We start from the raw sequence: 13,641 nt of genomic DNA on the forward strand, positions 1-13,641 counted from the left end.
TACAGTGAAAAATTAGATAACTGTTATAAAGTTAAAAGCTCAGAGGTAGACAGAATTGGACCGTGTGTACCAATATAAGCACAAGTCCATTCATAAAAAAAGTCATCTACTCGTGCAAACTCTCCATTTCCTAGAGCTATGCTTTAGTTATGTCTTTCCTTGAATGTGTCCTCTTGGGGACATCTTTTGCCACCATACAGATTATGAAACTGAGAATCTGCAAATATATATATATTGCAATAGAGAAGTCTTGATGACAAAACTTGGAATTCTACTTGATGCATACGCTGAATGGCTATTTGTGGGAGGGGTTTATGTTAAAGCAGGTTATTGCGCGACAGAAAAAGCAGCTCATTAGAAGAGGAAAGGACCCCAAAACAAACCCAAAACCCTTTAAAGTAAGTGACCTTGCATCAAGATATATTCTAAACATATAAAGTGCTAATAAACATTGTATATGTTTTTCCCCCTCTCCTTAAAGGCGCAAGTGCCCTGCCTGGGGCGTTTCCTGCTGGGAATGATGTATCTGTTCATCTGATCTTGTTTCAATGTTCCGTCGGTGCTGGATTAGGAAAGAGGAACGGACGGTACGATCCATTATTGGCTGAAGTGGACGGAAATTGTCCACCATCCTTTGCTCTTCTTCTCCCGCAGGGGTGAAAAGCAACATCCGAAACACCTCAAGCTGGAAATGAGAAAGAGCAAAGTCCAGAAAGGGTTAGGGAAGAAACAAAATTGGTCTCTGTCTCTCTCTCTCTCTCTCTCTCTCTCTCTCTCTCTCTCTCACACACACACACACACACACACACACTAATTCCCAAGTTAATGGTTCTGCTCTCTTCCAGAGCTGCTTAAGAAGAGACTGGGCTGCCCTTGGCCACCTGGAGACAAAATCCATCTCTTATCACTTGCAGCTTGTCAGCCTTTGAGAACATTATCAAATCCTAGACATTTGCAGGATGGCGGCATGCCATCTCTTAATCAAGCCTACATTCTTAAGCTGCCCCAGTTTCCAGGATTCAAACACCCAGAAGTTAGAGGCCCAGTGCAGTCACAACTATGGTTTGTTGCCTTGGCCCTGAAGATCCCAAATGTGCAACAAAAGCAACCACAGTTTATCTTAACTAGCTAAGCTCTGCACCCAGAGGGCATGCAAGACTAGGCTGCTGTTAACAGGGAAGCTGCCTTAACCATGGTTTGCTCAACAACAGTTATTACTTTGTTGTTGTTCTGATTATGTTATATATTTTTAAGTTAGCTTTGTACTGGCCTTTTTGTTGTTTTTTTAACCTGAATCCTATTGGCCACCACAGATCTCTTCTTCTGAGACAAAAAAGGAATGTAAGTCTTTAAATGAAAGAAAACATTAATCACAAGCCACAATTTCACACTCAGGTTTGTGATCAATTCTTACTCATGACTCAGATGCAATGCTCATCTTTGGCTAAAGGAAAGCAAACCATGGCTAAGCATTATGACTGTACCGAGTTAGTGAATCCTGGAAAAGGAATCTAAGGAGGAAAGTGAGAAGCCTGTTGCTAGGAAAAGAATTCAAACATAATTTGACCCATAGAAACTGGAAAGGCCCAATGCGTGCCACAAAAGCAAGTGTTATTTTAGAGAAGGAAGGAACTGAGCTTAAAAAGAGGAAAATAGCTGAAATCCTCATGAAAGTAACCACGAAAGTAAATCCCACTGAGATAAGCAGGAATTGCTTCCAAATGAGAATCCGTATGATTTTGCTTGTTCTAATAGTGATATTATTGTACTGCCACTGTTAGGAACAGGAAGCATTTCATTTTGTTTCTCATCATCTGTCTGTCTCTCTCTGCACCAGACGTTGTTTAAATTCTTCATACTTGGAGCCAAATTGGATGTAATGCTCAACATGCCATTTGCAATCATGTCAGTTTACAAAACAATTAACACAGGAACTGGACAATTTTCACTGAGAGGGCTTAATCTCCCCCCACCCCACCATGATCCCAAAGTCACCCAAAAAAGCCGCAACCCTATCTCCCCGGAAGCTGCAATTAGCATTGGGAGGGAAGCTTTGAGATTGCAAAACACACACACACACACACACACACACACACACACACACACACTACAAAGTTTTAAAGATTTGCCTTTCCACATATAAACTCAGCCTAACAGTGTTGTATATGTCTGCAGTTATTATTCAGCAGTATGTGCTTTCTATACTGCACTTGCAGAGGTGAAAATAAAGTAGAGTTGCATTCACAACATTTTAGAAGACACCAAGTTCCTCCTAGAAAGCTTTTTCCCAGCTGAGAATCTCATTCTTCCTTCTGCTTTCCCACATCCATCCCCAGCAATACACCAGCTACAGATGGCGAGTTTCCATTTGCTCTACCTGATCATCATCAACCTCTATCGCCTTCTTCTTGATGATCCAGGTGACGGACTCTGAAAGCGGTGGGGTGGTCAGAGATCCTGCATACGTCCAATAATCAGGGCATGATGGCAACAAGCAGGACGGGTCAAATTCATCAAACTCAACGAGATCATCCTAGCAAATGCAAGCCATCAGTGATTAGTCTGGGTTATTCTGTGCAATTGCCTTAAAACTTGGGAAACAAGCTGTGATATCATCATGATTAAGGTTTTAAATGACACTTCAGGTTATATTTTAGTGCGTAAGATCTAATTTATATATTTTAACTGCTGCTATATCTGTACTGTCCCTGTTATACCGAACTGATAATTTAAATGTATCCCTATTGTGTTTCATGACTTCTCTGATTTTGTATGTGAGCTGGAACTGGTCTGTGACCGAAATAATAAATTCATTCAGTCAGGATTATTTGTGATGGGATCCTCAGCTTGCATTACTGGTCTTCCTGGGTCCTCAGGCACCAAGCGTGGAGAGAGGAGCTGGCTCATCTTAACTCAATATTTTCTGCATGGACTGGCAACAGCTCTCCAGGGTTACAGGCTGGGTTCTCTCCCAGCCCGACTTGAAGATGCTGCCAGAGATCAAACCTGGGACCTTCTGCATGCAAGGCAGACACTCTTCCACTGAGCTACAGCCCTTCCAGAAGCCACTGGGAGAATGGCAGACACATCCTGGCTCCTCTGCTTGGAATCAGACTGCTCAACTCTCTGAACAAATGCCTGGCTCAAAGTGGGAGCAAGGCCTTGTGCGGTTCCAGTGCTCTAGGCCACCTGTGGCATAACACAGGCACCGTAAGGCCACCAGCACAAACACAACAGGCACATGCATCATCCAGGAATGCTCATCGTCAGGTTGGCTTCAGGGCAAACCTATTGATTGCTCCTGTGCATTTTGTGAGATGGATACTGAATAGCATCTAAGGTTAAAATTCTCTTTACCTTGTGTTTAATTGATGGCAGGGCATCTACTAACTTCTGCAGCCCACTGTGATTGGCTCCAAGCTGTGAAGGGAATGGGAGAAAGAGTATGTTTTTATTCATTGCATCTGGAGATCAAGTGGTTTAGTGCCACTCCTATGACATTAGGTCAGCCTTCTCTAACCTGTTGCCCTGAAAATGTTTTGGACTACAACTCCCATCAGCCCCAGTTGGCTGGGACTGATGGGAGTTGTAGTCCAAAAGTTCCACAGGGAAACAGATTGGCAAAGGTTGCACTATGCCATTAGCCTTTGCCGGACACAGCTGAAATATTTTCTGGTATTTATTTGTTACCACCAACTGCATCACCCTATGCAAGGGAATGCTGGAAGTTCTCAATCAGTACAATAATTGAACCACTGCAGAGAGGACACATATGCAGTTTGGGTGCTGAAAAGTCCTCACTCTCTTCCCCCGTTCTCTCTTCCCTCCTCCCTATAATTCATTTTTTTTTCTCCATTTATTCCTTCTTCCTGCTCAGTATGATCCTTGGTTTCTGGTTTTGTAACTGATCTAGTTAACCAACAGGATGTATTATTACGGTAATATAAACAAAAAGTTAAAAGGTTACTTGCAGTGCACTTCTATAATATAATAATAATAATAATAATAATAATAATAATAATAATAATAATAATAGTAATTTATTATTTGTACCCTGCCCATCTGGCTGGGTTTCCCAGGCCACTCTGGGCGGCTTCCAACAAAGATTAAAAATATATTAAACATCCACTCAGATGTAAGTGCTATTGAATCATAGAAATGTAGAGTTGGAAGGGACCCTAAGGGTAAAGTAGTCTAACCAACCACAATGCAGGAATCACAGCTGAAGAATCCTTAGCAGGTTGTCATCTGTTTAAAAATCTCAGAAGAAGGAGAGTCCACCACCTTCCGAGGTAGCCCATTCCATGGCTGGGCAGCTCTTACCACTGAAAGGAAGAGTTCAGTTGGACGTATTCCCAGGTAAATGTGCAAAGGAGTGCAGCCTTAAAGGTGCTCTTTGTGTAAGGAAGTGTCTCCACACTTTTATAAGTGACAGTTCAGAATGAACCACTGGAAGATTACAGGCTTCCCACCATCATACCTTCAAGAAGACTCCAATCACAGCCAAACCATTTTCTTCCATCAAAGCTTCTTCAAAACTTTCATATTTGCAAGAATTCCAGTGTACCAAATGCAGCTGAAATTAAATTCAATCCGTATTTTAGAACCGTGGAAGAAACGAGATGGAACAATCTTTTTCTTCAAAAACTGCAATGAATCAGGTATGGTTCTCAAAGACCTTGCAGTAGAGTTCTGAGCCTTCTACTCTTGGCTGCCCAAGAGCAACCCCACAACCCCAGCCCCACACAAAAAAAGAGAAATGGCTGCATGGCTACCGGCCAAATCTTTCCAGGCGTTGACAGAACACAGAGGAAATGTCACAGGCCCAAAATGCTTTTGTGAACACTTCTGAGTAAGACTCACTGGTGCACAACATTCCAGAATCTCACGAAAGTATCCTCTTACCTCTGCTGGGAAGACCTTACAGTCAATCGTGTGCTCCGAGCCCCATTCATTTATGGCCCCCCAGTGAAAGTGAAACTGCTTCAGCCGGTAGTTATTTTCTAAGGGACCTCCTGTAATAACTTGGATAAGAGGAAAAATAATGTTAGAAGGCCAATTGTATAAGCCCCAAGCCTATACAATTACCTGAAACTAAGCTCCCATGAAATAAATGAGATTTATTTCTGAATACACATGGGTAAGATTGCACTGTTGTATCTCTTTCATCCCTCTCCCTCTTAATCTAGAGACACGTGGCAAGTAGGAAGTAGCAGCAGAGTCTGCCTGGTTCTCCTGAAAGTAGGTGGATGGCATCAAATGGCTACAACACAGAGGCCAAAAGCAGAAGTGAAGAAGATTTGGCTTGGTGCACAAAGTGCATTGTGCTGGAGAGAGGAGGGGTGTTGCGCGATTGGCAAGAATCTTAAAGCAACGTCCTTCTAACTGTTCGCACTTCAGAGGGGGAATAAACCACAGCAGGGCTTGCAAAATCACAGTGAAGATGCACATTGTGACTTCTCTGCTGCTGTAAATAGGAGTCTCTGGGCTGGCTCACTGAGATATTATAGGATGCTTACATCCACAGTATCCAAACATAGTCTCTGCATTGATCCCATGATCTTACAGGGATGCTTCTGGAAGCCTGACAAATATTGGTGACCACGAAAGACAGAGCTATTCCTGGAGTTGTAGCTGAGCCATCTGAACACAAGCCTGGCATGTTTACCGGGAAGTTAGACCGACACCTTATATACATATAGTAAAGCACACTTGGGATCACAGATTAATTACATTTCTTATCCACACCATAGCAGCAAGAGATTGCCATTAATGCAATGCAAGAATTCTCACGACTTGCTTTTGCTTAGGAAAAGTAAAATTCTGGAAAAGGTTTTCTGCAGTAACACTTTGGTAATTTAGCACCGATTGTAAGGACTGTTCTTCTGGGTTATGTTCCTTCTTTCCGATGGAAGCAAATGTCAAACACATCTGCTGGATACACATCACCAAAGATGCAGAATCTTTGGCACACCTAGCACATGACCTAAAAAGCTCCAGAAGAAGAGAATTGCCATGTGTGACAGCACCTACAGTATCCAATGTGGTCTGGTGTGCATGCATTATCCCTCCTACTTCACTCCCTATTATTTCAGTTTAATAGATGTAACCATTGATGAAAAGAATGGATATTGAAATATAATTTTGAATTGTTACAATTACTTGCCTGTCTTCCCCAATCTAAACATCCTATGTTATTGCACATCGTAATGTCATTGTAATTACTCTGGCATTCATGCTCTCCCATAACTCTGTCTACAAGTTCAAAATGATATTATTTTGGACTGTTTTATTTTATTTTATTGTTGTAAGTTATACGTTGATATGCAACCAAATCTGTAAGCCTATGCAAATGTATTTTTAAATTTTACAAGAAAATCAATTTTAAAAGCCTAAGTTAGAATTGCCGTATGTGGTTAATTCCTTACAGAAATAGAGTCCTACATTGTCCCCATTTAGATTTTTCATCACTAGGATGGCAGCTGAAACTTCCATTGGGCTCACATACGAGGACAACCTAATAAAGTTATCTGTTGCTTAATGACGCCAAATCCTTTATAAGAGATTGAAAACGGTATGTTGTTATGCTGTGTTTAGTCTGTTACTTGCTAGTCGCCATTCCTTTGGCTGACTTTAAAAAGGGGTAATCTACCTATGTGAGCCCAAACATAAGACAGTGCACCCTGCACAACTAAAACCACTTTCCTCCAGGATGTATAGAGAAAAGGGTTTGTGAGCATCTGCAGAGAATTGTGGATGAATGTAGCAGAAAATGAGGCTGAATATGACTGCCCCCTTGTGGTAAAAATAAGTACTCGCGTTCTTAAGTCATGTGCTAGTACAACAAAAACATGACTTCTATGTTACTCGGCAATTTCTATACATGCGTGACTACAAAACAAGCGTGATTTTGCAAAAAAAGTGCATATGCAGACACTGAGCAAAATTCCTGAGATGCTTGCTGCCCTCTCATGCCTTATCCACTTGATAGGAAGTGCTGAAGGGTCAAAAAGCGACGTCGCTACCACATGCTTGTTTTTCTACCACATGCTAAATAAGCAGTTCCTAAAGTTTTAAATTAAGGAGAATGGGAGGAAATGCAATATAATGTGGTCTCTTTTGCGCCATAGCCTGTATCTCTAGGTGTAGACGTGGAAGTCCCTGTATATTCTTGACAGAACAATCCTAATTACAGAAAGCCAGCGTAAGTGACTCCTCCATGCAGGAGAAATTTGACTGCTTGTCAGCTAAGTTCCACTGGGTTTCCAGTCACAGACCAAAGTGAAGGAATAGGTTTGGAACAGGTGTAAGTCTCTCCTTGCCCCTTCATGTGCCAACACACCCCTGGAACACCGCTTCTGGGGGATTTGCACTGACATATGCCGTCTTACGTTCCACCAGCTGAGCCTAGCTGAGAGCCTTATGCCGGCATAACTCTGGCCCAGCTGGGGTGGGGGACTTACACTGGGCACAGCCCCAGCTCAGCCGAGAAAGCTCAGGATCTGACGAATCCAAGTTCTCTCTTCCTGGTAGATCTTGGGCTTGGATTGCACTGCTAAACATTAACTGCTGGCAATCCCACAATGCACTGGGAGGTGCCCCTAACTGCACTTTGGAAGTTCTGCCTGCCACCAAAAACAGCAGACGCCAACACCACAAAGCAACCACCAGAGGGCAACAGTGTGCACACAACCACCAGCACTTACCTGCGCTGTCCAACGCCTTCGTTTCTCATTTCCTTCTCTCTCTCTCTCCCTTTGCTTTCATTCTACTCCCCGTAGTGCAGCTAGCCTCATCCTCGCCACAAATCTGATTTAGATCCCATCTCAGATGCCGCCTCTCTTAAAAGCACGCTCCTCTATTCGGTTTACTGCCATTGTCTTCCTTCTTACTTTTTGACTCTAATCCACTCTTTTTCCTCTTCTCTATCTGTGCAGCTGCCTATTACTGTCAGACAGAAGAAGCAAGGAGAAAGAAAACAAAGGAAGAAAAGAGCATCAGGAGCAGGTGGGAAAGAAGAGTAAGTTACGTGTTTAGGAGTCAGAAAGAATCACAAAGAAGAAAAGCATTATAGTAAAGCAAGAACAAGCCTAAAATTTAAGTCCCTTCCTAATCCCGCTCCCACTGGAATGAGCAGGGTTTGCAACAGGTGGGCTGCAGCATAGGGAAGTTATGTTTATTCATTTTGGGGCTTGAGTAATGTAAATGACACTTGGCTGGATGCTTATCAGGCACGTTAAGACATTTTTATGCCAGCAGCACAAATGTGTTTTATTTTATTGTCTTGTAAAATGAGCCTCGCGGATCAGGCCAATGGCCCATCTAATCTTAGCATCCTGCTCTCACAGTGGCCAAGTAGATACCCTAATGGGAAACCCAAAAGCAGAACCAGAATGCAATGGCATTCTGCCCACCTGCAATTCCCAGCAACTGGTATTGAGGCAAAATGCCTCTCTGACAGCAGAGGTAGCATATAAGCATCACCACTAGCAGCTGTCTCTGCTTAGATATTTAAAAAGAGGGAGACGTTATAGGCATATAATGATTAGATTGAAAAGAGTGACGTGGATCAGAATGACTTCAAAGCAAACCTAAAGCGTTTCAATGGAAACCGGCGGATGTTAGCAGCTGAAATTTATAGAGCAAAAGTTACCCTCAAGGAAGGCTAGGAAACTTGAGCAAGAAGGCCGAGATAGAGAATGCAGAGGAACAGGAAAGGAGGGTGGCGTCTGAAGTAAGCCACAGCTATGATAATCATCAAATTTGGAGGGGGGGGTTGGGGAGAGAGACCTCTGTGCAATTTCTCTTAGCAGAAACCAAGGGACAGTGTGCAGGATAATGGGAAAAGTGAGTCATATCAGGATGCTAAGATAGAAGAGAGATCTTGGAAATGCAAAGCAAAGGTGCTGTTTTCTGCTAGTAAATCTATCAACCTTGCCTAGTATCTCTTGTCCATGTTTAATATATTAGAAGCCTGCTTAAGGAGACCCCCAACACAATTTTAATGTTTTCACTTATACTGCTGTCTTGTAAAAATGTATCACAGCAGTTTACAACAGTATACTGTACAAACATCAAACCAAACAATAAAATCATAAAAAGGTAAAGAAAAAAATTAAAAACATAAATAGACCACTGTGGGAAGTGTACCCTTAATTGCCTGCATAGTTATCTATATATATTTATACACCAGCATGAACACAAAAACCTGTCTTATGCTGAATGAGCCCACCTAGCCTAGTACTGTCTACTCTGACTGCTAGCAGCTCTCTGAGGATTTTGGTGGACGTTTCTCAAGCCCCACCCTCCAGGATGCTTTCTTAAGGTGGAGGTTACAGGTAACCGAGTCTGCGACCATCTGCATCCAAAGCATGCCCTCTAACACTGAGCTACATCCACAGCTCATCCTCTCACAAACATGGATCTGTGAATTCCATCACTGTAGCTAAATGGCCATGTTACTATTAGTACACACTACAATTTTAACCTCTCCTCCTCTGGGACTACAAGACAAGCAAAAAGAGAAGCCATAAAAAGGAACTGCAGTATCTAAAATAGCTTTCTTAAGATACTTGATACAACCCAAACACAAGCTCTAAGCTTCAACCCAGGAAGGTTACTACCAGAGAACGATTATGCTACTTAAAGAGTGCTGTGATAGGCAACCTATGGCTCATAAATTGGATCCAGGTGAGGCCACACTAGGATGATGCCTTATAGAATCACTAGTCCATCTAGCTCGGTACTGTCAACACAGCAGCTTTAATTGGTATGAGGAATTTCCCTACATCAGGACTTGAACCTGGGACCTTTTGCATGGAAAACATGTATCCCACCACAGGGCTATGACCCTTCTCTAATTTAAACATACTCTTTGCATAATGGCTACTCAGGTAACTGGACTTAATCCAAGTACTGTGTAACATACAACTTACTTAATGAGTGCTGCTAAGTGTTCTAACCACACACTACCAACAGCCAACACAATGTTAGTTATTGGCTAAACAGATTATCAATGTACAGCTTTTGAGGCTCTGTCTTATCTGTTTAAAATTAAAACAACCATTACAGCATTAAGCACAGAGCACTTGGTTCCAGTGAGCTAACAAAACCTGACTTTTCTTTTCAGGAAGAATAAAAAGAGCTCTTCCAATGCCAGAGAAGGCAGCTATATTCAGTTTCCTTCAATTTACTGAGGTTTCAATACAATTCCAAGGGGAACCAGAGAACAAGGTGCTTTGCTAGAACCAAGCACCTATCTTGCCTTCTAGATATTTTCCAAGTACATTATTCAAAAGCTTATCTGTGAAATGCAGCCAAAGTGATAAACAACCTTTTATTTCATTAATGTTTAATGCCAGTGTTATACTATTCATTTGGGAACATGCACACATGAAACCTCCTCAAGGGCTTCCTCTACAAAAATGAATGGGTAAAAGTTGAATGAAAAAGCATCCAAAAGAATGAAAAAAATGCATCCAAATAAAGAACGTCAGCTGCTCCCCAAGTCTTGTATGGATTACAGTTGGAGTGAATTTTAGCCAAGAGACAAAATTAATGGAAATCATAGCAAAAAAGAATAATTGCTGGACTACTGGACTAAGATTGCTTGACGGAAAAACTTGCTTGGCAGTAAAGTTCTCTGAGCTATTGTGTTGCACCCCAACCTACCTCACAGGGTTGCTGAGAATTAAAAAAAACAAAAATGAGGAAGTTTCCAGCTATGCTGCCCTGAGCTCCATGGAGGAGGAATGTGTGTGGTTAAAATGTAATACATACATAACAGGAAACAGCCTTTGTTAAGGATTAGTTCCTACATTGAATGTACTGTAAATATGCATAGTTTCTCAAAAACCAGGGATGGGGAGACAAAACTAGATACTGTATTAATTATCTTAGAGAGAGGATTAGTTAAGAATTTCCACCCACAGACTTCACTCATTAATATTTATATGGCCCTTTTCAGGTATAAAACGCGATACAATTCTCATCTGAACAGGGGCCTTTATTTGGTAGGGCTCTGGGGTCAGGAGAGCCACGTAACCAAACCACGTAATCGGCCTGCTGGAAAAAGGGGAGATTTGAATATAGATCTCCAGACCAAAAACCTGGCTTTTACCCTAGCAAATTAGCAGGGCAATTGTCACTCGTATTTTAAAGATTTTAAACTTTCACAAGGGCATGGATACGAGCAAAAATGCAAGGATTCACATGACACATATTTGCCCAGATATTTAGGGAAATGGGAAATAACTTGCAGAAATGTCTGCCAACATACTTAGCTTTTGCCAACTGGAGGGGTGGCAAAAGGTGCCTGCTAGGCCAGAACTTAACAGCAGGACCAGTGGGTCTTAGGAGTCTGCTCTACACCAAGTCAGATCATTGGTGCATCTAGCTCAGTACTGTCTACACTGACTGGCAGCAATGGGTCTTCAGGGTTTCAAGCAGGGGGCATTCCCGGCCCGAGCTGGAGAAGCCATCAGGCATACAAAGCAAGTGCTCTACCACCGAGCTATTATCCTACAATCCCAGTCATCCCCTTAAGTCTTACTTGATTTGTCTGTGGTATCCTCAAACTCAACCAGGAACGAGTATCCGTTGTTCCACATATGGAGGCAAGTGGCTGGATCATAGCGTATTTCAAGGGGTTTAAGGTGGGGGTCATAGACGCTGTCTCTCCACTGGATATTGATTGGAGACTGCCGGCTGCCCCCCGGGATTGTAATTGGGCTCTGCCACAGCGGATGTACTGGAAGAAGAAGAGGAGGACACAGGCAATTTCTCATAAGCTGTATGGAACTCACAGATATGTTTTAGGCTGATTGATCAATGGAAGTTGCTTGGAAGAGTAGACCACAGTGCAAACAATTCTCCAAGTTGTTCTGCATGTCCAGGGGGGCTTTGGCTGCAAAACAACACTTGCCCACTTCTGAAACGAAGGGGAGTTTCAAAAGCAGTTTACAACGTAGCATGAAGGGTCAACTATTTGAAAATTCAAAACATCCCACCAAGTGATAGGAAGCTCTTCAGCTCGCCTGAAGTCCTTCTCTTGATCCTGGTGACAGCCTTCCAGCTGGCAACCATATTCCAAGCCAGCCTGCTTCCAAAAGTTATCAATGAAAGGAATAAACAGTTGCAATTCAGATTGACACAGAGAAGCCGCAATTAGATTTGCACCTTAACACCGCCCTGAACCTGATGCTCCCTCACACTGTAGTCAACACCTTTGCATTCTCCAATAATTCTTTTAGGTTTCTGCACTGATTTTAATGCAATTGCTTTCAACAGTCGGATACGCTGTCACATCATTCCCTAATCTGTGGTCTTTCCTGCCACTGCTAAATATCAGCACAATTCCCAAGAAAGCCTAGATGTCAGTGCAAAGGAAAGGAAAGCTGCTCTGGGGAGAAAAGTCTGACAACTGAGTATGGAGCATGGTTGAAGGAGACTTCCAACAAGTGGCAGACTTTGGGGCTCTCAGATTTCAGCAGCGCCGTGTGCAACGCTAACATTCAGCACTACACCCCAGTCCATCTCTTGCAATCCATTCTATATCCTGAGGTGCCAGCACCCAATGCAGCCAAACCAGTTCCACTATCCTCATATTGTACAACCCCATGACTAGGGGACTGTCCCCTTTGAGATAAATCCATGATCCATTTTTCCTATCAACTGTTGCATTTGCACAATGCTGAAAAGTATGTGGGGACCCCAGATGTGAACAACAAGGAACTAGGGGTGTGCATTTGGGTCACCCCACATTATACATCCCCTCCCCCAGAAGACTGTCCTTTGCAAGATGGCATCAGGACATATGGCTCTGTGACATTTCCCTGCAAAGACCAGCTGAGACCAAAGGGAGCCACTTCCTAAAGGCCCTGCTGTGCTCTTGCTGTGCTCATGGACTAGTAGGTTGGGACTTGAGGGGGTTCTTAAGTGGGTGCAAAAAGGTGAGGAAGAAACTGGGAAGGACAGTGGGAAGTGTGTTGCGATTTAATTTATCAAAAAGTTTTAACTCCTCCTTTACCTAATGAGAGCTGGTATGGTGTAGTTGTTAATAGAGTGTTCAGTTAGGGCCTGGGAGAAACCAGGGTTCAAGCCCCAACTCAGTAATGTAGCAATTGGGTCACCTTGAGCCTGTCACTACCTCCCAGGGCTGTTGTGAGGATAAAATGAGGAGAACCATGTATGCCACCTTGGAAACTCCTTAAGAGAAAGGTATGGTACAGATGCTATAATAATGTACATATACACAACAGCAAGGTATGCAGAATACAAAACAAGCAGTCCACACAATAATCCATCATACAATATTGGGGTGCTAGGGAAAGGGCACAACCACTGGGGTTCAAAAAAGCAGATCAGAAATGAAAAAGATTTAAGGTGGGGACAGGTGGAGAATGAATTGAGAGGGGTGTTTTGGGCAGGGGCGAGATTGTAATAGTACATTAGGGTTGTACCTAACTAAGCAAAAAGCAAACCCTATTGTGGGGGGGGAGGGCTATTAGAGAATGAGAAAAGGAACATGGGAGGGGGATAATGAGCAGGGTGTGGACAGCTGGGAAAAGAGATGGGGAGGGGGGCGAAGGGGAAATATTAGGGCCTTATGGACTCCAGGTACAGGCCATACTTTTTTTGGGG

General features: G+C 42.8%; 1 protein-coding gene across 2 annotated transcripts in view; it reads right to left on the reverse strand.

The window, feature by feature from the left end:
* Positions 1–13,641, reverse strand: part of CA5A (carbonic anhydrase 5A) — a 28,420-nt gene continuing 14,779 nt past the window's right edge. For both annotated transcript variants that reach the window (XM_053399951.1, XM_053399950.1), the window contains exons 2-7: positions 11,552–11,749; positions 4,906–5,024; positions 4,481–4,576; positions 3,358–3,420; positions 2,378–2,533; positions 1–685 (exon numbers count right to left, since the gene is read on the reverse strand). In XM_053399951.1, the coding sequence (XP_053255926.1) occupies positions 476–685; positions 2,378–2,533; positions 3,358–3,420; positions 4,481–4,576; positions 4,906–5,024; positions 11,552–11,749 (842 nt within the window). In that variant the 3' untranslated portion in view covers positions 1–475. The remainder of the gene's footprint in view (positions 686–2,377; positions 2,534–3,357; positions 3,421–4,480; positions 4,577–4,905; positions 5,025–11,551; positions 11,750–13,641) is intronic.

Source organism: Podarcis raffonei, chromosome 8 (assembly GCF_027172205.1).
Source record: "Podarcis raffonei isolate rPodRaf1 chromosome 8, rPodRaf1.pri, whole genome shotgun sequence".
In the NCBI taxonomy this organism is placed as follows: Eukaryota; Metazoa; Chordata; class Lepidosauria; order Squamata; family Lacertidae; genus Podarcis; species Podarcis raffonei.